Source organism: Cibotium barometz, chromosome 14 (genome assembly GCF_041138505.1).
Source record: "Cibotium barometz isolate CiBa-2024 chromosome 14, ASM4113850v1, whole genome shotgun sequence".
NCBI classification, from domain to species: Eukaryota; Viridiplantae; Streptophyta; class Polypodiopsida; order Cyatheales; family Cibotiaceae; genus Cibotium; species Cibotium barometz.
Genome location: NC_141059.1, coordinates 32,811,959 through 32,837,885, shown reverse-complemented (window position 1 = coordinate 32,837,885; position 25,927 = coordinate 32,811,959). Strand labels below are relative to the sequence as shown.

Below are 25,927 nucleotides of genomic sequence, written 5' to 3'. Positions count from 1 at the left end.
AATAAGGTAGAAAAAAGTCACACATGAGGGAGGAGAGGAGAGGAAGCATTCAAAGAGGAGAGGAAGCATTCAAAGAGGAGACGAAGGACACATTGGTGGATTGGCTGGATCCACATCGTGCGTAGTTATAGGTTTATTAGTGCAAAATTGAGCATGTAACAGTGTTCACTCAAAACATTTTCTCAACACATCAAAAAACGAGATTGGAATTTGGTTCAAGTTGACCACCAACCTTTCCAAGCACCTCATTCCCTAACCACATATCTTGCATAAGGCAAAGTTAATAAATGCTAATTAATACATATCTTAATAAAATTTAGAAATTCTCTAAAGTAAAAATTACAAAATACATTGAATTTTTCCCACCATTAGATCCCATTACGATTGACCAAAAAAGCTTCGACTGAACCATGAATCCACTCCTCACCATGTCTTGTGAGTGATAAGAGCAACAAACCTCCAAAATTTTTGAAGTATGGCCTCCAAAAAAGCTAACTTGGGTCCAAATAGTCCTTGAAATAGGGACCAAAAGTGGGCTATAATCTTTCCAATCAATTTGGTCACCTAGGGTAGCGGCACGAAACATTGTGGCTCCAACGTGAGGAACCATAAAGTCGAGAAAATGAAGGATGAGTAGGGGCGGACACAGTCACATTCACATTATTACTAGCTTTAAAAAGATGTTGCCGCTCAGCACACTTCATCCTTAACATTGGCTTGTCTCAACGGAGGAGGCCACCTCTTCTTCCACTTATGTTGTCTCTACTTTGCTTGTGTAGGAGGTCCCCCTTTTAATGCCTTTGCTTCATAATGGCATCGCTTTGGAGCGTGGGCGCAATGGCATAATTCTATCATGGCTTTGGCTTCTGCAATGTTTTTTTGAAAATGTGTTTCAAAATATGTTGTTATGATACTGAAAGCACTTGTGAATGGTCATGTTGAGGCACATGTTAAGGACCCTTTTACACGCTTTCTCTTAATTGATTGGATTAAAACCTCTTTTTTTTTTTCATGTACCACACATAATGAAAGGAGAATGAAGTAGTGGATTAGTGTTGAACTTGAGCCCTAGCTTTTGGAGCAGGATGCTTTCTTGTTGGGATACTGCATAGGGGCCTTTTAACTTTTAAGGACATTTCCCGGGATCAAGAAGTCCTTGAGTATCCTCACTTAAAAAAGGAAAAACTTTTAAGGACATTGAAGGATAACTTAAAGCATACGGAGGTGTGTAAAAATTGTATGTGTAAACCAAGGGTCTTTTGAAGCTTGAACCCACCTTTAAAACGACGGCATTAAGCGTGATCCATGTGTTGGATGCTGACGTGGACGGTAGAGATGACACGATGTACTTTCGTACAAGATGTCTTACCCATAATTTGATCTTGCTGTGTGCTGTGTAACCAAAGCCAAAAAAACAAAAAGAAAAGGCTTTTGCGCGTGGCGTGGGGACCTAAAGCTCTTGTTTTTTCTGAAAAGAGACCACCATCGCCATGGATTTTGAAAACCATGTCCCCTCAACTTCTGTCAACGCTTGAGCAGAGTTTCACCTCTCCTTTTTTGCGCTCTCACCGATCAGCGCATCTGGTGCAGGTTTCTGTTCCTTTTTTGTGAGGTAAGGGTTTTGCTGGCTGAGAGAGAGAGAGAGAGATTGCGTAAATCTTGATTTCGGTTATAGCATTAGCAGATTTGAGAGAGAGAGAGAGAGAGAGAGATGGCCTAAATCTTGATTCCGGTTCTAACATTATCTTTTTGAAGCAGATTTGAGAGAGAGAGAGAGAGAGAGAGAGAGCGAGTCGCGATCTGGCATTTCTTTCTTCTTCTAAAGCAGACCTCGTTTATGGAATATTTGGGTTATAAGAGAGAGAGAGAGAGAGAGAGAGAGAGAGAGAGAGAGAGATTTTGATATGGGTTTTTATACATTCTCTCTTCTCTCAAGCAGCTTTCAATTATGGTCATTGGATTCTAAAGTTTTCTCTGTGCGCATTTATGGCAATTTGGGCTCTCTAATTCTCACTCTGCAGCAGATTTCATTAATGGTAGCAGGATGGGGGAATCCATCTTTACCTCCCAGTACTAGTGGTGACAGCGGCCAGACGCCCATGCCAGCACCTCCTGTGTATTCTCCTCTGCAAGATTCGGGCTTCCAGCAAGAGCCCAAAAGCATTACACACTCGTCTGCTACCATCTGGCCAAAACAAGCATGGACAAACTTTTCCAGAGATTTGGCTGCAGGAGCTGTGATGGGTGGAGTTGCCCATACCATTGTTGCACCCATAGAGAGGACAAAACTCCTTCTTCAGACCCAGGACAGCAATATGGCCATTCTGGGTGGCCACCACAAGCGCTACAATGGAATGTTAGACTGTATGGTGAGAATTGCAAAAGAAGAGGGTCTCATTTCCCTTTGGAGAGGTAATGGCAGCAGTGTCTTGCGATACTACCCCTCTGTTGCTCTCAACTTTTCATGCAAGGTTAGTTTTCCTCATCAAATTGTTTGGCTTTTAACCTGTAGTTAATCATTTAGCTCCTTTGTCTATGTTTTATCAATGATCTCTTACTTTTTCCAGAATGTTTGAGCTGTTGTTTAGATGTGTTGCAGGGTTCTGGGGTTTTTCATACTGCATAGGCTCTGTGTGATCCATTTGAATTCTGAGCCTAGGGTGGCGTGCCTTCTACATGAAAAAGTATACATGTTTATTGTGTGTGCGTGCGTGCGCATGTGCATGTGTGTATTACAATGCATAAAGCTTTTCTCTAAAGAAACGAGGGATAAAATGATACGAGACAGAAAAAACTGGCTCGCTGAAGCCCCCCCCCCCCCCCCCCCCCCCCCCCCCCCCGAGCTTGCTGCCTGCCTTCGCCCTCGCCATCGCCATCGCCTTCGTCCCTCGCCTTCGCCCCCCGCCTGCCTGCCTTCGCCCGCGCCCTCGCCCTCGCCCTCTCCTTCGCCCTCTCCTTCACCCTCTCCTTCGTCCCTGCCTGCTCGCGCCCCCCCCCCTCCGCGTCCCACCCTTGCCCGCCTGCCCCCTCTTCCTTTCACGCCCCCCGCCCCCCTTTCGCGCCCGCCTGCCTGCCTACCCCCGCCCCCCTTTCGTGCCCTTCTCCCCCCTCCCCCCCCCCCCCTTTCGCGTCCTTTCGCGCCCCCTATCGCACCCTCCCCGCTGCCCGCTGCCCCTCGCCTCCCCCCCCCCCTTTCTCTCCTTTGTCATCCGCCCCTCCCCCCCTCGCTTTCGGTCTTTTCCTCCCCGCTCCGCGCTTCCCCTCGTTTTCGTGCAGCTTGGTTCTTGCAGGACCCTCCGTCTCCGCTTCGCCCTCGACTCAGCTTCAGACTCTGATGGAGGCCCCTCCCGCCTCACCTCAGAGGGACTCTTCTGTAGCCCCCTCGCCCGCCCTGAGTCCATCAGGCTTTCTCTTTCGCCAGAAGAGGAAGCGAGCCTCGCCGCAGAGGTGGAACGCCTCCAGGCACATTTCACCATCTGCCGTATAGTTGGCACCCGCCCCAGCAGAGGGGAGATCCGGGATCTTCTCCAGGCCTGCCTTCTTGCAGATGTGGGCAAGATTCTGGACGTTCAGTTATTGGGCCGCGGACACTACTAGTTCGAGACAGCCGAGAGTGTGGCCCAGGTCCTAGCCATGAGTCCCCTTGACATACGGGGCGCTCGGGCCTTCTTCAGACATTGGCAACATGGTTTCCGACCCAGCAGCGGCCGAGGAGGGAGAGCGTCTATTCCATGTCATAGTTTGCTTTCCTGAACTTCGCCGTGAGTACCTTCCGCTCCTTTCCAGGATAGGATCATTGGTGGGCTTGGTGCTTGAGACTGGCCCCACAGCAGCTTCAGTGGTGGCTAGAGCAACTGGCCTTCCTTCGGTCAGAGTTTTGGTTCCTGACAGCTCCTCTCTTCCGAAGGTCATTCAGTTACTTACCTAGGATAGGGGGCGGGGGATGGATCGATCAGAGAGTGGAGTTTTTGGGGCTTCCGAACCAGTGTTTTATATGCAGGCAGGTCGGCCACTTGGCCAAGGCCTGCCCTCGCAGGAGACCCCGACCTTCACCGCAGCAGCAGACTTCCGATGGCCCGTCCACAAATGCGGCTCAACAAGCAGCCTCTGGGACACCTGCGCAGCCCACAGAGACCTTTGATTGGCAGCTTGGACAGGAGCGCCGTAGAGGGAGACAGCCACAGCAGCACGCCCAGAGACCGATGCAGCAACAGACACAGCCTCAGCATCATTGGGTTCCAGTGAGGAACAGCTTTGCTCCGCTCCAGGAGGAGACCCCAGCACAGACTGAGGATCAGGAGATGCCAACGCCCCTCCCTTCACCTCCACCCCCACCCCCACCCCCCCACCCCCACCCCCACCCCCCCCACCCCCGTCCCCCCCTCCCGCCTCGCTTCCACCCTCGCCTCCTGTTCCCGCTCCCGTATTTTCAGCGTCTCCTTCCCCACCCCCTTCTCCCCCCCCTCCTCCCCCTCCGCTCATCTCAGCTCCCCGGGAGGCACTGGCAATGCCCTGGCGCTCACCTGCAGTCCGGCAGGCACTGAGCACCGACCTTGCTCGTGTACCGCAGAGGAGACCTACCATGCCGATTCGTGCTTCACGGATATCCTCTATCCGCAGTCAGCTGAGAGTTCATGTGATGATACTTCCGGCCCGAGGGGAGGAGGCACTTGATTCAGTGGTGGCCTTCTCCTTTCCTCTTTGCGGCACTCGCGACCGGGAGTGAACTCTGGATCTTGCTCTTAGTATTTTGCAGACACAGGCAGTTGAGTTTTCTCACCATGTGAGCGACTTGGAGATTACAGACATGGTAGGTCGACTCTGGGAGTTGGCACATTTCTTTGATACCGGGAGTGCGGATGCCTCTGGGAATCGACACTTGGTGGTTCGCATAGTGGCAGACCTAGTGCGAGACCCTGGCTATGTATGCATACATGAGGATTCTTTCTCCGAGCGGGAGGCAGTCGCTATGGGACACAGCCACTGGCGCCTGGTCGGAGACTCTTGTAGCACACCGGGTGGGCAGATTTGTAGTCGCTCGGATGGGGATTACTCTCCATCCAAGCCGCTTGCGAAGGCCCGCCGTATGGCTGAGACAACCTCCATCTCAGCAAGTCATCCATGAGGATCATCTCATGGAATGTACAGGGCCTTGGCGGTGCACACTATGTACGTTATCGTGGTTGCTTGAGGCAGGAGCTTCAGAGATGCCTGGTTGGGGGCAGTATTGATATTCTGATGATGCAGGAGCACCATTTGAGTGAGAGCAGGATTCGGAGATATGGTTCGGTGATGCGTGGTAGATGGGACACTTTTTGGTATGCAGGTTTTGGCCCCTTGGGTGGGCAGGGAGGAGTATGTATGGTCATTGCGGATGCATGGCGGCAGGCCATTGTGGATCGCGGGGTCACTGTGCCTGGTAGAGCGCAGTATGTTATTCTGAGAATGCACGATGAGCACATTGGTGTGCTCAATGTCTATGCGCCCAATCATGCTAGTGCCAGAGCAGAGTTTTGGACCCTTGTTACAGATGCATTGCCCGAGGCCGCATCTTGGTGTGTTGGGGGAGACTTCAACATGCTTGAGGACCCGGCCGATAGGGTGGGAGGCAGTCATGTTACAGTGCACGGCACGGAGCTTGAAGCTTGGGAGCGATTTTGTATGACACTGCGGATCACTGATGCATGGCAGCATGAGGCTTTCTCCCGTTCTGAGGACAGTCTTAGTTTTTCTCGGTTCGATCGCCGGCAGGGAGGGACTAATCTATCACGGATTGATCGCTTCTATGTGGGCGACAGGTTCGGGGAGCGTGGTGGCTCCGTTGGCATTCTCGTTGGCACCTTTTTCTCAGACCATGTGCCAGTTATTTTGACTCGAGGAGAGGACACGGGAGACCAGCTTGCAGTTGAGGATCCCAGAGAGGATACTTACAGACCCTAGTCTTTTTGAGAACATTGAGAGGATATGGCAGGATAGCCAGAGCTCCGACCTGGATGCAGCAGGTCAATGTGCCCAGGGGCTCATCCAGCTCAGCTCTTTTTTGCACGCTACAGGCTTGACACGGCTGGGAGAGACACGAGAGCGGGAGCGTCGCTTGAGATGTAGCCTTGCTTCGCTCCAGCGCCTTCAGGAGCAGCAGCCTACATGTGAGTGGGTGGCGTCCCAGCTGAGCTAGGCACACCAGGAGGTTAGAGAAGTAGAGGAGTAGAGACACGAGTTTTACTATCATCGCCAAGCCTCTCAGTGGACTCAGCTTGGTGATAGAGTGACTGGGGGGTTTTTTGAGATCACCGGACCCCGCCATGCTTGAGCAGGAGTACGCCAGCTCAGGAGGCAGGATGGATCGTTAGCCACTGAGCCCGAGGAGATTAGAGCTATTGCCACTGAGTTCTACAAAGACCTGCTTTCAGCGGAGCCAGCCACGGAGGCATGTGATGCTTGCAGACAGACTGTGTGGGCCCATGTGCAGAGGAGGGTCACAGATCGTATGCGCACAGCTTCGGGTGAGCCCCTTTCAGAGGATGAGCTTGGTGAGGCTTTGAGGGCCCTCCCGCGTCATAGTTGCCCTTGGGAGGATGGATTGACGCCTGCCTTTTTTATGCGCTATTGGGACCTTTTGGGGCCAGGCCTCCGCGGGGTTTTCAGCATGTTTTGGACACTCGGGTGATGCCACAGAGTTTTTCAGAGGGCTTGATCTTTCTTATCCCCAAGGGGGAGGGAGTGTCAGATGATATTCGGCAGTGGAGGCCTATTACGATCCTCAATACTGTCTACAAAGTCCTAGCCAAGGCCTTGAGTTTGAGGATCCAGCCCTTCCTTAGGGATTTGATTCATGCTATCCAGACAGGAGCGCAGTATCCTTGACAACATTTTCACCTTCTGGGAGGCGACGGCGTGAGCTAGATTTCTTGGCGAGGACTTGGTCGTTATGCTTCTCGATTTTGAGAAGGCATATGATAGAGTCGACTGGGTTTTTCTGGAGGGCACTATGCTTCGCTTGGGTTTTGAGCCAGATTGGATTCGAGGGGTGGCGGCTCTATATTCCACAGCTCGTAGCCAGGTGTTGATGGCAGGAGGACGGGGGCTGAGTTTTGAGCTGACCAGATCAGTCCGTCAGGGATGCCCTCTCGCTCCGTTGCTTTTTCTTTTCTTTGCTGAGGCTATGAGCATGTATCTGACAGCAGAGGAGGTTGGTTTGAGAGGACTCTAGCTTCCAGTCTGGGGTGAGGACTTGCTTGATTCTGAGTTTGCTGATGACACGGGATTGTTTTTGCATGGCCAGGAGGCCAATCTACAGAGGGCAGAGCAATCTCTACAGGTTTTTTGGTGTGGCTTCGGAAGCATTGATTAATTGGCGCAAGACAGTGGCTTTTTGGATCAGTAGCGTCCCCGCTCCGGCATGGAGCCCAGACCCAGGTTTTAGATGGATTCCTCGTGGCACAGCAGTGCGGTATCTGGGATGCCAGATTGGACTTGATTTGTCACCTGAGCAGCAGATCGCCCCTCTTCTTCTGAGCATTCGGAAGAAGCTTTTATATTGGAGTACAGCTCGGCTTTCCTTGGCTGGGAGGGTGGTGGTGACAAATCAGGTGCTTTTAGCGACTGTGGTATATCACGTCTTGTTGGATTTTCTCGAGCTCTTGCATTAGCCAGGTATAGAGGCTGATCAGGAACTTTCTTTGGTCTGGGCGGGATGGTCAGCTGGCCGGGGCTAAGGTTGCTTGGGCAGTTATTACTCTTCCGCTGGCCCAGGGGGGCTTGGGCATTATAGATCCAGCTGATCAGAGTAGAGCCTTGTTGGGGAAGCTTATTGTTCGGGGGCTGCTTCCAGGCGCTGAGCCTTGGAAGGAGCTTCTTTTTCAGCGGCTGCAGGCTAGAGCTCCCCCAGTAGGGGGCACTTGGGCACCAGAGATACGGTGGATCTTCACAGAGATGAGGAGGACAGACCTCAGTAGCGGATGGGAGGACAGATTTGCCTTGAGTATCCTGTGAGCTTGGGAGTTGCTGAGACCGGGGCTTTCTCAGAGAGCTCCCACTTGTGAGGAGGAGCGGGCCAGACAGCCGCTCATCTGGAGCCCCGCAGTACGCACATGGCAGGGTCATATGCTGGGTTCTCGGCCTTGTCTAGCCTGGGGACCATTGGTGGCAGGCCCAGCACGCAGTTTTGGAGATTGGCAGGCCTTTTGTAGTCTCCCGGAGGAGATCCAGGCGGAGAGGCTGAGTCACTTCAGAGGGGGGCTTATTATGAGGGATGACATTCAGGAGGCTCTCACTGAGGAGTGGTTCACGCCTTTTGAGCCAGCGGCCCCACGGTGGATGGGAGCCTTTACAGAGTTGGAGATCCTGATTGCTGTCAGAGCTTGCATTGAGGATGGTAGATGCCTCTACTATGAGATACAGGATGAGGGCAGACTTCAGAGAGTGGAGGCGGAGTCGCGTTTGGTTTTGCAGAGTGCATCTTTCAGAGGATACGGGTAGTGCCCGCTGCTTCTCGGAAGTGGCATATTGATCGAGACCCTGCAGATGTGGACTCTGATTGGTGCATATGGGCATATGCTGCGCGTCCCTTGGCCTGGCTCCAGTGGGACCCTGGCGAGTACGAGTGGCATGATCCTTATGCATCCCCCAAGGCCACAGGAATCACCTTTTTCCAGTACACTGTTCGGTTGGGGAGGCATATTTTGACTACGAGGATGACGGTCTATCCAGCTGCATCGGAGCATTGGCGGCTACAGGGACTCTCACAAGAGTTCCTGGAGGATTTTTGGACCAGGCTCTGGGCTAGCAGACAGGCACGCAGGATCTCTGCTTTCCAATGGCTGGTTACCCACAGGGGCTCTGCAGTTGGCACCTGGCTTGTATACAGCGTCCGATGCGGCCACCCATTGGAGACACGGCGACATTGCCTATGGGACTGTCCACAGGCGCAACAGATTTGGTTGAGGATTCTGCGCATTTTGGCCTCCCAATCTCCAGAGGGAATATATACGTGGGTATAATATGCGGAAGCTTCGAAGAAGGATCGGTACTTCAAGACTCAGAAATCAGCACTCTTTTCGCGACGGAATTAACACACAAACTGAAAGGAGATGTGCAGAAAATAGAGAGAGAAGGGGGGGATGGAGAGGACACAGTATTGGGTCCCAATTACCCTCTGTAGGGCCCCCACCACGGATGGTGTATTTGCTTTATTAGAATGATGTAAATCTGAAAACAAATACAGAAAACTTGACCTTTTCTTGGCTGGAAAATCCTGCCCTTGACCTGAATCCTTCACCCCTTTGCGTTAGCAAGCCCTTGGCTGTCTTGGCCCCTTGGTTTGCTTGAGCACTTGGTGAAAAAATGAGATGAATGATGGGATTATGGCTCTCTTCTATTTATACTACCCTTCAGGGGCAGTCGGCTAGCATAAGGGCAGGCGGCCAGCATCAGATATGTCCCACGACTGGATATTCAGCATTTAATGCTGAAAAATCCCATTAAATGCTGGGAAAAATTCCCATAAATCCTGCGCATCACTTCCTGGCTGGCTGGACATCAGGCGCCTGCTTTAAGGGCTGGGCACATCTTTTGCCCACAATCCCAAAGCTGGGCAGCCTGTATGGGCTGCCCCATACATGCCCTACAGCCATTTAAAGGCTGTATGTTCCTGAAAATAGCCTTATCTTTGCCCTAGGGCTGTCCCACAGCCCTTCCATGGCTGGTGGGTCCAGCTTGGGCCTTCCTGGCCCTCATGGGGATGGTTTCACACCATTCCCATGCCCATACTAAGCTCTGGGGTAGCCCTATGGGCTGGCCCCTTGTCCTAAACATACTCTACTCAGTGATATGCCATACGGTACCATACCAGATACACAGAACCACTGACATCATTCTAGAGGGAGACTCACAGCGCGGACTGGCACTGTTTCATGTGCAAGACAGTGCACACCTGACCTTGGACTCATGTGCAGGACAATGCACACCTGACCTCGGACGACTGAGATGGATCCCTGGCTGACTCGTCCCGGACTGGGCTCACATGGGACCAGTTGTAACGCGCGGAAGCTCTGGGTAGTCTTCTTTCAGCCCTAAACACTCTTGGAAACCTTCTGATGCAAAAACGCACCATCTGATGCAAAAACGCAGGTAGAGAGAGAGTAGAGAGAGAGAGTGAGAAGTGCTGGAAATTCAGTATATACTATGGTACAAAAAGGGTACATATCTGCAGCCATGGGCTGCCTTCATAAAAAGGTGGTTAACCCCTAAAATCTATCCCCTATGGGACCTCTAAGGATCCAAACCCCTAGTGGGATTGAATGAATAAGACATTGAGCAAGGGGGGCTATTTATAGCCCCTTGGAATAAATGGTGAACTGGCTGACTGCTGGTCGGCCAGTTACAAGTTCATTAAAGTCCCTTTAATGCAGCCCGACTAGATCTTATCCATGTTCTTGATGTGCTTGCTGCTGTCCACTCTGCTGACTTCAGCCGACAGCTATTCTGGCAACCAACATCCTCTTTCTTGCAGCCGACAGCCCTTGTCTGGATTCATGTGCTTCAGCCGTCTGCTGACTTCAGCCGACAGCTATTCTGGCAACCAACATCCTCTTTCTTGCAGCCGACAGCCCTTGTCTGGATTCATGTGCTTCAGCCGTCTGCTTCCCTCCATGATCCCACTTGTCCTGCTCCATGCTCACCTCAGATGCTACACTTGAAGCTCCTACATTCTGGTTCTACCTATCTTCTACTGGTTCATGGTCTTTATCTGTTTGCCTCTTCTGGATCTAGCCCTGAGAATGTTCATGGCATCTGTGATGCACATGACACCAGTTCACCATCCCAGGTCATGCACCTTCTGTACAGAAATGTCTACGTGGCATTCAAGTGCGGGATGCACGTGACATCCCCTTCTGCTTAACTTGACGGAAGCTGCATAGCCTCCAAATAATCCGTCAATAATGCCGGATAGTCTTCGAAAAATTCTTTGTCGAGCCATACCGCTTCATGAGTTCCTCGGTCCTGAAACTTCGTGAGAAACTGTCGTAGTCTTCGGCCTGAGCCATGCTTGAAACGGTGCAGCAGGATCTGTTCTGGAACCATTACTTCTGCTTCATCAACAATGTCTGGTTCCGCTTCAGCTTTGATCTTTGAAGGGGGTGGACTTGCATATGGCTTTAAGTAACTGACATGAAATACATCGTGCATAGTGCAACTCGGAGGTAGCGTTAACTGCATAGACACCTCATTAATCTTTTTCCGGATGGGGAAAGGTCCGAAGCTCCTGAAAGACAACTTTGGGCATCGCTTGCCTACCTGTTTCAATCTTTGCTTCGTTATCCGAAGATAAACCCAATCTCCTTCCGAAAACTTCATATCCCTTCGGTCTTTATTGGCCTGTCGAGTATAGGCCTCTTGCGCTTTAGCCAATCTGTCTTTAACTGACTCCAAGATCTCCTGGTAAGACTCCGTCACTCTGTTCGCCTCCGGTACTGAAGACGAAGTCTTGGTCAACAACGATTGGAAAGGTCTTCCAAACGCTGCCTCATATGGAGTCCTGCCAATAGCTGAATAAAAAGAGTCATTCAAAATAGCTTGAACTAAAGGCAAAAACGATTCCCACTTACCTTGCTGATCGTGGACATAACACTTCAGCACATCAAAGGCCAACTGGTTGTATATCTCTGTCTGGCCATCTGTCTGTGGGTGGAATGCACTGGAAAAATTCAGCTTAGTACCAAAATTATCAAACAATGCCCTCCAAAAATGATTGGTAAACTTGGCATCTCGGTCTGACACTATGGTCCTAGGAATCCCGCCAATCGGGTACCAATGCCGAATGAATAACTGGGCAACATCCTCGGCGGTCACATTGGCCCTGCAAGGAATAAGCATAACAAATTTGCTAAACCTATCAACAATAGTTAAGCACTGCGTATTACGCTTACGTAACAACCCTATCTTCTTTCCACGAGGAGCTTTCACCTTTTGACAAATGTCACAGCGTTGTACATATGTAAACACATCACGCCTCATCTTTGGCCAATAGTATTGCCGTTCTAATTTCTCCAGAGTCGAATTCATGCCCCTATGACCACCTGTAATGGCGTCATGGGCATCATGGAGAAGAGCTGCCCGGAATGACCTCATGACACATAGTCGGCCTTTGTAGAAAAGCCAACCATCGCGTATCAGAAAATGGCATGGTCTTGTGGCAACCAATGCCTGTTCCCACTGAGTACCGAATTCCTCGGAATCCGCGTACGTGTGCTTCATGTCTTCTAGTCCTGTACCAACAAGGTCAAGTCTAGTGGTCTGAATCGCAGATACTTGTCCCTTCCTGCTCAACGCATCGGCCACTGGATTGGCCTTTCCTGGAAGGTACTCAATCATACCATCGAACTGCTGGAATATCTAACTCCTGCGGTGTTGTCGATCACTCCACTATGCACTTGGCATCGTCTGAATCCAGCGCAATGCTTGATGGTCAGTGTGAACCTCGAAGTCACGGCCATATAGGAAATGTTTCCAATGTTTCAAGGCCTGTATAACTGCTAGGAGTTCACGATCATAGACTGAGTAGTTCTTTTCGGCGGGCAGTAACTTACGAGACATGTAAGCTACTGGATGATCATTCTGTTGCAATACACCTCCAATTGCGATGTTACTCGCATCGGTGATCACTTGAAATGGTTCGTCCCATGAGGCAAGGGCTAAACAAGGCGCTTCTGACAAAGCCACCTTGAGGTTCTGGAATGCCTCCAACGCTCGTGGAGTCATTCGAATCTTTTGCCTTCTGGTTTTCACTCCCTTTAGCAGATCGGTGAGATGTGCCGAGAGATCAGAAAACTTGTCAATGTGGGTGGAATATGCCTGGCATATACCCACAAATGATCTAATGTCATAAGCCGTTTGAGGTACTTCCCAGTTAACAATCTCGGCCACCTTAGCCGGATCAAGTCCAATGCCTTCAGCACTAATTATATATCCCAAGTAATGTACCTGGAACAAATAAAATTCTGACTTCTTTTCATTGACATAGAGCTCGTTGCTTTCCAGCAACTTAAGGACTTTCTCCACATCAATGTCATGCTGCTCAACTGTAGCTAAAAATATGAGTATGTCGTCCAGAAATATGAACACACACTCTCCAATCAACTCCCGGAAAATACGCATCATTATGCGGTTAAATGTAGCTGGGGCATTCGTCAAACCAAATGGCATGACCATAAATTCATAGTGGGCCCGTTCTGTACGGAAGGCTGTCTTGGGGATGTCCCCCTCTTACAATCCGTACCTGGTGGTACCCACTCTTTAAATCCAGTTTGGAGAACACCTTTGCTCCATTCAGCCTCTCGAGAATATAGTCAATTCGAGGCATTGGGAATTTGCTCTTGATAGTCAGCTTGTTGAGTGCACGATAATCGATATAACCGGGAAGACCCATCTTTCTTCTTGACAAACAAGATCGGTGCTACAAATGGCGACACGCTGGGGCGGATGAAGCCAGCTTGCAACAATTCTTGGAGTTGGCGGTCCAACTCCGATTCCATTGCCTTAGAAAGGCGATACGGAAACTTGCTCGGGGGTTCCGAGCCTGGGAGGAGGTCAATCTTGTGATCCTCCGGTCTGGACGGGGGGAGCTGGGGGAGGGAGGCTGTCCCGAAGAAAAATCTTCTGGAACTTTTCATGGAGAACCGAGTACTTCTCGGAAGCACTGGCCACCATCTGGGCTGTCTGGATGTAAATCATCGCACACTGTGCGCCTTTCCTGACTGCTCGCTTAGCCTGCAAGTGGCTTATGAGCGGAAAGTTCGGAATATTGGCTCACACTTAATGGTCACTGGGGTGTTTGACACATTCCGATTGATCTGGAACGTGTGCTTGTCCCACTTGACATCAGGGAGAAACTTGTGAAACCATTGGATACCCAAAATTATGTCTGCTCCTACAAGAGGGGCAACCATAAAGTCACGCACAAACTCTATGTCCTGAATCACTAACTTAGCACCTAGAGCTTCATACTTGACGCTCGTTGTCATACCTGTGCTAAATCCCTCAACCTGTTTGTCCACTGGAGTCAGCTCGAAACGGGCACGCCTAGCGGCCTGTTCCGTGACCACATCCTCCGTGCTGCCGCTGTCAAACAAGACGACGACTCTTTGGCCACCTATGTAGCCAAAGGACTTGAGCAATTCGTTGCGCTCATACTCCTGGTCATGGGCGCCCTTCTGCTTATCTTCGAGCTCCCGGCTAATAATTGCTCCAACTGAAGCACCGGGGGTTGAAGAACTAGGGTTAGCCGCTGGGGTCTGTGTGGGAGCTGTGCTCACCATGGAAGCTGTGGAGGCGGCGGCGGCCTTTGGAGGCTTCTTCGGACAATCCCGAGAAGTATGTCCTTTTGTATGACAAAAGAAAGAAGCATCTTTTGTACTGAGAAAGCTCCTCAGCACTCAACTTGCCACCTGTCTTGCCTGCCTCCGCTTTCTGGTCTGGAGTAAGCCTAGATGCATTGTTCGAGTTCTTGGAGCCAGAGGCTCCCGGGCTCTGTCCCGGGGAAGACCCCGTCTGGTTCTGGCTTTTGCCCCCCGAGGCGTTAGCCTTGGGAGAAGCCGGCTGGGAAGTCTTGGGCTTGCCACCATTGTGTTTCATTTCTGCACTCTGCGCAAGCGAGAGTGCGTCCTCAAAGGTGGCTGGCCTAAACATACGCACCTCCCATTGGATTTGCGTGTCCAGGCCATACAAAAACTGCCCTTTCTTGTTCGTGTCAGATAAGCCTAATTGCAGACATAAAGTCGAAATTCTATTGGCAAACTGAAGGACTGGTTGCGCGTTCTGACGCGCTCCCTTGAACTCGTCTTCGAGTCGCTCAAGGAAGTGGGGCGGTAAAAACCGCTGCTTAAGGTCGCGGACGAACTCGTCCCCCACATGAGCTGCCATACCTACTCTGGTGTGGGCATGAGCCCACTGGGTCCACCAAGGAATGGCCTCACCTTCCAAGTACCAACTAGCTAAGATCACTATCAGTATCTGTTTTCCTCACTGCGACAAAGTAAGCTTCAAATTGATGTAACCATGAATAAAGAGTTCTGGGATCGAGTTTACCATTATACTTACTGAAATTCATTTTCTCGGGAAAATGATTCGAGGGCGCCGCCGGTGTCAATCTGGCGTCCAAAGCTCTGAGGTAACGCTCGTGTTCCACGCGTCGCATGGCGTCGTCTTCTCGTTCTCGGATCTCCAATGCACGCATCTGCAACTCAAGCAAGGAGCTTGGCTGCGGCTGTGACCACGCGAGAGGGTCCCTGTGACAAGGATCTGGTATCTAGGATACGGAAGGAGAGGGAGGAGGAGATGGAAAACGCGACGCTGGAGAGCGAGAACGCTCCTCCAGAGCCAAGATCCGCGCCTTCTGCTCATCCAACTTGGCTGTTTGGTCTGTGATTGCTCGCATCATCTGCTGGAACATGTCTGTGACACTCAAGCCGGGTGCCCTAGCTGGGCTGCCTGGTGCACTCTGGTCCCATGGTTCTGGTTCTCTCTCGTCGCCAAAGCTCGCCGTAGCGGGAAAATGCAATTCCTTTCCGGAACGCAATCTGACCATCCACTATCTGTGTGGGACACTTTGGGAGGCTTCCGGAGGCTAAAAACCAACCGTCCTTCGAGGGACAGGAGTCACTCCGAAAGGGGGTAGTCCACCGGCGTCTAAAAACCAACCACACAAGCGAGAAAAATTTTCTGGTTTTCTTTGCTGAATCTTTGTCCTTGAAGTAGGCTTTGATACCACTGTAATATGCGGAAGCTTCGGAGAAGGATCGGTACTTCAAAACTCAGAAATCAGCACTCTTTTCGCGACGGAATTAACGCACAAACTGAAAGGAGATGTGCAGAAAATAGAGAGAGAAGGGGGGGATGGAGAGGACACAGTATTGGGTCCCAATTACCCTCTGTAGGGCCCCCACCATGGATGGTGTATTTGCTTTATTAGAATGATGTAAATCTGAAAACAAATACAGAAAACTTGACCTTTTCTTGGCTGGAAAATCCTGCCCTTGACCTGAATCCTTCACCCCTTTGCGTTAGCAAGCCCTTGGCTGTCTTGGCCCCTTGGTTTGCTTGAGCACTTGGTGAAAAATGAGATGAATGATGGGATTATGGCTCTCTTCTATTTATACTACCCTTCAGGGGCAGTCGGCCAGCATAAGGGCAGGCGGCCAGCATCAGATATGTCCCACGACTGGATATTCAGCATTTAATGCTGAAAAATCCCATTAAATGCTGGAAAAATTCCCATAAATCCTACGCATCACTTCCTGGCTGGCTGGACATCAGGCGCCTGCTTCTTAAGGGCTGGGCATATCTTTTGCCCACAATCCCAAAGCTGGGCAGCCTGTATGGGCTGCCCCATACATGCCCTACAGCCATTTAAAGGCTGTATGTTCCTGAAAATAGCCTTATCTTTGCCCTAGGGCTGTCCCACAGCCCTTCCATGGCTGGTGGGTCCAGCTTGGGCCTTCCTGGCCCTCATGGGGATGGTTTCACACCATTCCCATGCCCATACTAAGCTCCGGGTAGCCCTATGGGCTGGCCCCTTGTCCTAAACATACTCTACTCAGTGATCTTGCATCCGGTATCGTACGAGATACACAGAACCACTGACATCATTCTAGAGGGAGACTCACAGCGCGGACTGGCACTGTTTCATGTGCAGGACAGTGCACACTTGACCTTGGACTCATGTGCAGGACAATGCACACCTGACCTCGGACGACTGAGATGGATCCCCGGTTGACTCGTCCCGGACTTGGCTCACATGGGACCAGTTCACCATCCCAGGTCCTGCACCTTATGTACAGAAATGTCTACGTGGCATCCAAGTGCGGGATGCACGTGATAGTGGGGAGCCGCTGCTTGGTCGACTTCGTCAGGGCCAGCTCTGGGATACGAGACGGAGCAGGCCAGCCAGGCCATCATATTCATTGGGAGCCAGCCTCGCCTTGTTCCTTCACCGGATTTCTTGACAGCCGGTTGGACATAGGAGAGGGATTTACGATGGGAGCTCCTCAGCAGCCTCACCATATGGTTCACCTGGAGAGCCCGGTGTTTCAGGGCCTTTCAGGGGAGACTGGAGCCACCAGCAGAGACTGTTGGGGCTATCTGGCAGGAGTTGATTCACACCCTGCGAGGCCAGTATGACCGCATTTGGGGCGACTCAGATCGAGCGATCTTGCGACGCCAGGCCTTCCACACCACTTGGTGCAGCGGCCCTTTCTATACTTTACATGCGGGTACCCCCGTTGGCACTATAGGCCACGTGTTTGGATTTTCCCCCTTCCTATTGTATGATATAGTCTCTCAGTTATTTGTACTTTTCTGCACCTAGGGAGAGTCTCCCTAGCTGCCTTGATTGGATCTCTGCTCTGCCTTCTTATGAGTAGGAGAGGGTTTGTAGCCCATTGGGCTTTTTTCTTTTTATAACTAATGAAAGGATCTTTTCATGGGAAAAAAAAATGATACGAGACAGACTATCTATGCACATCTAGTCCATGTCAATCCAGATGATAGGCCAAACAAGTGATGTCCATTTCATTCCATAGTGTCTTTATACAAAAAGATAGGGTTAGGAGGGCTATCTCCCACCTAACCCTAACCCTAATCCACCAAAGCCCACACACTTGGGTACCATCCATGGCCCCTTTTTGTCCACACCAAGCTACACTAAAGGCCCAAAGAAACCTTTGACCCTTCTTCGCTGATCTCTTTTAGCACTATTGTAGGTGGACCAATGTGCTGATACATGAAATTTGTCCGTGATGGGGAAAGGTTGAAAATTTGCATTTCTTCTAATTGGTTTGAACCTCTATGGTGCGAAGGTACACCTAATTATCCACCTTATACTGTAGTACTTTTTTGTATTGGTCCGGTTGGTGTTTGTAACTGGTATGTGCATCACTTATCAAGACGTGTAATCGATGCCACAAGGTTTGCACATGTCTTTGTAATTTGCTGAGTAGCATCCACAGATCTAACATGCGATTTGCAAATCTCATGTACAAAAAGGAGATGAAATCCTAAATCTGACACATCTAGCACTCTCGATGTGTACTTCCCTCTATTGCCATCTGGAATGAGGGGCATTGTCCCTTCGCCAAGAATGGGACAGTAGAGTTATCTCCAATGGCGACTCTGCCACAATGTTGCTGCAATGCATCAAGCCAATCCTTGTGATAAGTCATGTGCAGTGTGGTACCTTTGTCCAAAATCCACCGAGGAGAGTTGGAACAAGAAGGAAGAGCTTGCTCCACCATTGAATGGGGAATATCGGACTCGAGATCAATTAGGGTGCGAAAACTGACGACTCCACAACTTTGGCGGATGAGCTTGCCCCTTTGTCCTTTGACTTCCCTTCCAAGTCCTACATGCAACTGAGGCATTGTCACCATAAGTGCCCCTATTTGGAGCAGTAATCACACCCTCTCTGTCCAATGAAAGCCTGGTTCCCTTTCTTTGAAGAAGAATCCTTGAATGTGCTCTCTTGATCAAGGACCATAGTCACCGGCTCATCCTAGGTAATGGTTTCCGTCCGTCATGAGGTAAGAAGTGAAGAATAGAAGCTCTCATATTTTGGGGGCAACTGAGCAAGTAGCCGGATGGCCATATCCTCATTGGAAACCTCCTTCCTGCACCCAGAAATCTCAGATCACAACAATTCCAGTATGTTGATGTGATTCCGCACGGCGCATGGAAGCATGTTGCTTTGTCTGCAATTTGGGGGTTTTCAAAATTGAGGTCAAAATCAGCAAATTGAACCTCTTTCATTTGCAGAAATTTGGGGATTTTGTGAAAATTGGCCAATTAGATGCACATCGAAGCCATTGGAGGGGATGAAAATTGGGGATTTTCAGATTGGAGCATGTAATTGGGCATTACAAGCGTATGTATACACATTGTGTGTAATTAGACAATTTGGTGCAGGTTTACACTTGCTTTGGTTTGCAGGCATACATTTGCATAGGACATTTGGTTGCATGGCAGTGCACATTGATGCTTGGTTTGCTTGCAGATATATTTTGTTGACATGGCACAGAATGCTGCAGATGTATTTGGTGTGCTCACCCAGGAGGACAAGCTGGATGGATCTAACTACTCCCTCTGGAGTTTCATGATCCGTAATTTGCTGGTAGCCAAAGGGCTTTGGGGCATCGTGTGTGGTGATGACACACGCCCACTTACCATACAGCCAGCCACGCCTCAAAGGGGAGGTGCTCAAAGAGCTCCTGATGTAGAACCTGCTCCCACACAAGAGCAGAAGAGATGGGACTCTAGAGATGCATAGGCCATGTCATTGATAGCCCTTTCAGTGAAAAGGACTATTATTCCGCACATTCGTTCTTGCAAGACATCGAAGCTTGCATGGGACACATTGGAAGCAATGTATCAGGTACGCAACGAGGCAAGAGTTGCCTACTTGAAGAGGCAATTGGATCTTCTTTCTATGGATGAGGGTGACTCCATGGCAGATCATCTCACCAAAGTGAAAGATTTGCAGGAACAATTGCTTAACATTGATGAGGTCATCCCAGACAGACAGATGGTCACAAACACTCTTCATTCTTTACCGCCTTCCTACTTGGGCTTTCACACCTCTCTCAACCTCTCAATGAGAGGAGGTGCTGATCCTGTCACTTTTGAAGAGCTCGTGGGTTTACTCTTGCAAGAAGAGCAAACAAGAGCAAACTTATCGAGCAACCGTGGTGGAGACAAGGCATTTACAGCCAAGGATAAGGGTAAAGCAAAGAGCTTTAGGCATGGGGGACAACAGTCTAGCAAGGCTGGTCATGGACAACCCTCTTCTGGTGGTGAAAAGTCTGACAAAGGGGATGCATACAAGCCCAAAAAGAAGGGCAAATGTCACTATTGCCATAAGCCTGGACACTACATCAGTGAATGTAGGAAGCGGATTGCAAAAGAGAAAAGGAAAGAAGCAGGCAATGCAGTAGTAGACTCTTCTGATGACAAAACACAGCAATCAGCTAATGTAATCCAGGAAGAGTACACTTTTTTGGTCACATGCACTAGTGACACACCAAGTGCTTCAGACACTGATATGTCTTGCATTGCATCTGACAGACAGAATGCATCATGGTATTTTGATAGTGGTGCTTCGAGCCACATCACTTCAGGCAAAGATGTATTTCAGCACTTGGTTTATGCTTCAAATGGCCGCACTGTATCATGTGCAGATCATACCACATATCCAGTAAAGGGAATTGGTAATGTCATACTTATTGCAGCCAATGTAAGGTTTAAAGGTTGAATTTGAAGATGGAAAGTGTTTGGTAAAAGACTCATTAAAGGGTTATGAAATAGTCACTTCTGGAACACGATACAAAGGCTTGTATAAGCTGGACAGCTATGACAAATGCAGATACAGTGGCTGCCCACACTCCTGCTATGCATGATGCAGAGCTATGGCATGCTCGTTTTGGGCATGTAAATTTTCAGAGTTTGATGCTTTTGCAGAAGCATCATATGGTTGATAATATGCCGCCTCTTGAGTCTCCACCAAGACATGTATGTGAGTGGTGTATTTTTGGAAAGATGCAACTTAAACCATTCCCCAAAGATGGAGCTGTTAGAGCTGAAAGTAAATTACAGCTCATACATAGTGATGTATGTGGTCCAATGCGGACACCATCTATAGGGGGGCATCTTTACTTCGTCACATTCATTGATGACTACTCCAGGTTTGCTTGGGCTTACCCTTTGAAAGCGAAAGCAGATGTGTTTACATGCTTTCGACACTTTGTAGCAATGGCTGAAAATATGTGTGGATGTAAACTCCAAACACTCCGCTCAGATAGAGGTGGAGAATACATGTCAAATGCATTCAAGGATTATATGCTTCAAAAGGGCATCAAACACCAATGTACTGTGCCTTATACACCGCAACAGAATGGTGTAGCTGAAAGAAAAAATAGGTCTCTCATGGAGATGGCAAGATGCATGGTGAAAGCACAAAAGTTGCCTCACAAATTTTGGATGGAAGCTATAATGTGTGCAACTCATGTGTTGAACAGGTGTGTTGGGGTAAAGGCGTTATGCCCACCCTTATAGTGTGTACAAGCCCATAAGTTATAGTACATAGTACACTTAGTACTTTTAATGTACTAAGTGCACTATGTGTACTAGTGCAATATACATGTGTGATAGGGGAGTCACACACTCATGCTATTGATGAGTTGACTTATCCCCACAACTCTCTCTCTCTCTCTCTCCCTTGTTCTCTCTGTGTATATCTCCCACACATGAATTAACCTAACCCTAATTCCATCTCTCACTCACAACTGGTATCAGAGCCTTCAACTGGAGCACACAGTCGAGCTAGCAATCGTGAAGGCAAGCTTGTAGCGAAGACCAGGCGAGCGCAGAGGCTGTGGTGGCAAAATTTGGAACGAGCAAGAAGCTCAGGCTGCCTACTGGGAGCGTTCGTAGAAGGCTGCGTACAAGAACCAGGCAGCGTACCTAGGCGAATGCGTGTAAGCGTGGAGTTCCAGCGCACGGCAGGCGAACGTGGGCAAGCGTGTCAGCGCATCGTAGCGAACCACAAGGCGGCGTCAATAAACGAAAACACGTCAGCGCATTGTAGCGAACCACAAGGCGGCGTCAATAAACGAAAACACGTCAGCGTTTTTTTTTTAAAAAGTTGGGCGCCGTGCGAAGGAGAGCGCCTAGTAGCCAGCTTGCGCTGCTGGCTGGGCACGAATGAATGCACGTTCCACTTCGCCGCCTCTGCCTGGTGTGAAAAAGGAGCAGCTCCATCGGGTGATTAGCCACCCGCAAGCAGAAGCTAAGTGCGAGCAGAACCCCGGTGCCCGTCAACAGCACATTCAACGGAAGCCCGTGCATCAGCTACAGCTGCAGGAGCATCAGCATCAGCATCAATAGCAGCACCAAATTCATCAATTTTTTTTTTCTGCAACAAAAAATCAGAAATTACAAGGTATCTTGCTTCAATTTTTTTTTGGGATTTGCAATTGAGCAAGTACAATCATCAATTGAGTAGATACAGGTGCCGAATTGCTCAATTTTTGAGCAAAATTGGCAAAATTGGGTGACATTGGTCACAATCAGGATCAATTTGCAGGAAATTGGTCACAATCAGGATCAATTTGCAGGAAATTGGATGTCAAAATTTGGGGCTTTTGATGTAATTGTGCAATTAAGCACTCATACATGCTGTATGATGTGAGAAATCGCACATTTGGGCAAAATCGCAGCAAATTGCAGTGCAAATCAAGGGGCTTTTGTGCCGATTTGGTTGATTTGCATGCAGGCAATCGCATTTGATGATGTGGATAATGTGCTGATGCCTTACAAGCACTCAATGTGCCTGTAAATCAAGGGGCTTTCATTATTTGGATGTATATGTGGCCAGGGGGAAGCATCGTGAACACTCTGGATGCCTTCATGTGCGTCAATGTACCATGTATGATAAATCAAGGGGCTTTTCAAGATTTTATGCTTGTTAAGCTCGGCAAAGCAGCAGGCAAGACTTTTATGCCTTGAATCCTCAAAAATCAGCTTGCAGTCAAGGGGCTTTTGCCCAATTTCTGTTAGGGACTGTTGTATTGAGTGTACAGGACTGTAAAAGTCTGATTTTCACTCATTTGGACAGCCAGGAGAGCATTTATTGCTACTGTACCTGCTGGTACAGATTTGGCACAGCTTTGTGCAAGTTTTGGCATGGCTGTACACTGTTTTGAGTGACCAAAAGGTTCAATTTCAGCTGCTGTACTTGCCAGTACAGGTTTGGTACATCATTGGTGAGCACTTGGTACTGCTCGACAGTGCTTTGGAAGGGCAACAGAGCACATTTAAGGTGCTGTCCAAAATCTGCAGCAACCAGATTTTGGTGATTTCATCACAAACAGTGGGAGTAAAGTTGCATTTGTGCTTCCGCAATGGGAGATAAAGCTTGGGAGAACAATTGTGAGCACTTTGTGTGCTTTTGGTGCAGTGTTTGCACATTTTTGCAGGGAGTCAGGCATTGACAGGTTGCATATTGCTATGGCAACCACAGGTGAGAGCTCTTCATTGCTTCACATCAAGAAGCTTGAAGGCTCGCATAATTATGATATTTGGCAAACCCAGTGCTACAATGTGTTGCTCTAGAAAAAGCAGCACAAGCCTATCAAAGAAAGGGGTGTGATGCCCGCTTCTCTTACTGCTGAAGAGTGGGAAGATATGGATGAGCTTGCAAGATCTACTATCATGTTGTCTGTGTCAGACTCATTACTTTTCAGCATTCGTGAAGAGAAGACAGCTTGGGGAATGTGGCAGAGATTGCAGGACTTGTATGCCCAACAAAGTGCCTCAAGCAAAGTGTATTGGTTGAAGAAACTCATAGGTCTTCAGATGAAGGAAGGGGCGTCTATGACAGCCCATCTAAATGAGTTTAATGGTATTGTCAGCCAGGTCATTAATCAAAAGTTGGCAATGGACGATGAGTTCAAAGCCACTTTTCTGTTATGCACTTTGCCAGAGAGTTGGGACACATTCAGGACAGCCACTAGCAATTCGCATGCTATGCTGTCATATGCAGATGTTGAGGGTGCTCTTCTTCAAGAAGAGATGAACAGGAAAAACAACTCTGTTGGAAAGTCCAATGCAATGAATGCACGTGGGAGATCCCAACAAAGGGGAAAAAGCCAAGAAAGGGGAAGGAGCAAGTCTCGCTCCAAAAAGGATTTGGAATGCCATTATTGTGGCAAGAAGGGACACATTAAAAAGCAATGCTACAAATGGAAAAATGATCAAAAAGAAAAGGGAAAAGGCAAAGACAAAGAGAAAGATGAAGCCAAAGATGTAAAGCCAAAGGGCAAAAGTGGAGTCAAGATTGAAGAGATCAATGTGTCACATGCAGGTGGCAGTGAGGATGAGGTCCTATTTACGTCTTCACTTGATGCCCATTCACTTCTTACAGGTGGTCATGGTATGCACTCATGGATCATTGATTCAGGTGCCTCCTTTCATGTCACAGGTTGCAGAGACTTGTTTGTCAGGTATACTGCTGGCAATGAAGGAGTGGTTTATTTGGGTGATAACCATGCATGCAAGATTCTTGGCAGAGGTGATGTGAGGCTTGTGTTTTCAGATGGCTCACAGCTTATGCTCCATGATGTCAGGCATGTGCCTGAGATCAAGAAGAATCTGCTTTCTACTGGACAGCTTGATGATGCTGATTATGTTACCACATTTGGTCGTGGAAAGTGGAAGATTTGTAAGGGCTCACTGGTTGTTGCCAGAGGCTCTAAGGTGGACACTCTTTATTTCATGCATGCAGGTGTTTGTCACCATGCTAATGTAAATGCAACCGAGCTGCCGGAAATCTCTAAGGGCATAGCCGGTTGGGACACATGAGTGTCAAAGGAATGGAGCAATTGTCTCGTTTGGGTTACTTGCCTTCTCTAAAGTTTTCAAGTTTTCAGTTTTGTGAGCATTGTATATATGGTAGGCAACTACAGTGCCCCCACAAGAAAGCTCTTGGACAGAAAGATGCTGAGTTAGAGCTTGTGCATACAGATGTATGTGAGATGCCTCAGCTTTCTTTGGGAGGGGCAAAATATTTTGTGTCTTTTATTGATGATGCCACATGCAAGGTGTGGGTCTATCCTCTTCGTTTGAAGAGCGATACACTCTCAGTCTTTCAGAAGTTTGTTGCTCATGTTGAGAATCAAACTGGCAAAACAATAAAGGCTTTGCGTTCCGACAATGGTGGAGAGTATATGTCCAAACAGTTTCAGGACTTTTGTGATGCTAAAGGCATCAAGAGGGAGCTCTCTACTCCTTATGATCCTCCACAAAACGGGACAGCAGAGAGGATGAACAGGACCATTCAGGAGAAGGTCCGTTCTATGTTGTCACATGCTGCATTACCTCATGGTTTTTGGGCTGAAGCTGTTATGACAGCCGTTCACCTTATAAACAGGTCACCTAACACGAGGCTTGGTGGGAAAGTGCCAAAAGAGGTATGGACAGGGAAGCCTCCGTCATACAAGCACTTGAGAGTGTTTGGTTGCGTTGCGTACGTGCACATACGCAGGGAAATGCGCACCAAACTTGATCCTAAGTCTCACAAATGCATATTCCTAGGATATGGTGACAGAGGTGAAATGGGGTATAGACTTTGGGATCCCATGAATAGAAAGATCATACGCAGCAATGATGTCATTTTTGATGAAACATGCATGTATAAGGAGCCTGCAAGGCAACAGGAGCCTGGCAGAGTCATCTTTGATGATGATGGACATCATGGACAACAACCAAGGGCTGTAAATCAGCCATTACAGCAGCAAAACCAGCCCTTAAATGGTGCTGAAAATGGTCCAAATGGACAGCCAGAGATGGCAGAAGATATCCCTATGGATATACCACAGTTAGAGGAGATACCGGGCATGATTTTTCAGCCTTATGGCATGGAACAGGAGCCACCAATGGGTGATATGCAGGCTGGACAGCAACCTGCAAATGATGGTCATTGGGTACGGAGGTCCACAAGACCCTCCAGAGCCCCTGACAGGTTTGTTCCAGGGGTTGACTACTTGATGCTTACTGACTGTGGGGAGCCCTCATGTTATAAGGAGGCTTTACAGAGGGCAGACAAGGCTCTTTGGGAGCGTGCCATGAAGTCAGAGATGGATTCTCTGCACAAAAATGGAACATGGAAGTTGGTGCATTTGCCTGCAGGCAAGAAGGTTTTGCCATGCAAATGGGTTTACAGGCTCAAAGTTGCACCTGATGCAAAGCCAAGATACAAAGCCAGGTTAGTGGCTAAGGGCTTTAAGCAGGAATATGGTGTGGACTTTGAGGAGATCTTCTCTCCAGTGGTCAAAATGACCACACTTAGAGCTGTGTTAGCTTTGGTTGCGCATGATGATCTGGACTT

At 49.0% G+C, this 25,927-nt stretch overlaps 1 protein-coding gene across 5 annotated transcripts in view; it reads left to right on the top strand.

Annotated features, from left to right (window-relative positions):
• The first annotated feature begins 1,394 nt into the window (after positions 1–1,394).
• LOC147631940 (ADP/ATP translocase At5g56450-like) overlaps positions 1,395–25,927 on the top strand; it is a 42,585-nt gene continuing 18,052 nt past the window's right edge. Inside the window, exons 1-2 of one of the 5 annotated variants that reach the window (XM_086808483.1) lie at positions 1,395–1,612; positions 1,940–2,471. In XM_086808483.1, coding sequence (XP_086664609.1) covers positions 2,034–2,471 — 438 coding nt within the window. In that variant the 5' untranslated portion in view covers positions 1,395–1,612; positions 1,940–2,033. Of the gene's footprint in view, positions 1,613–1,838; positions 2,472–25,927 lie in introns of those variants that run through there. The other 4 variants (XM_086808485.1, XM_086808484.1, XM_086808486.1 and 1 more) reach the window with 4 other exon arrangements.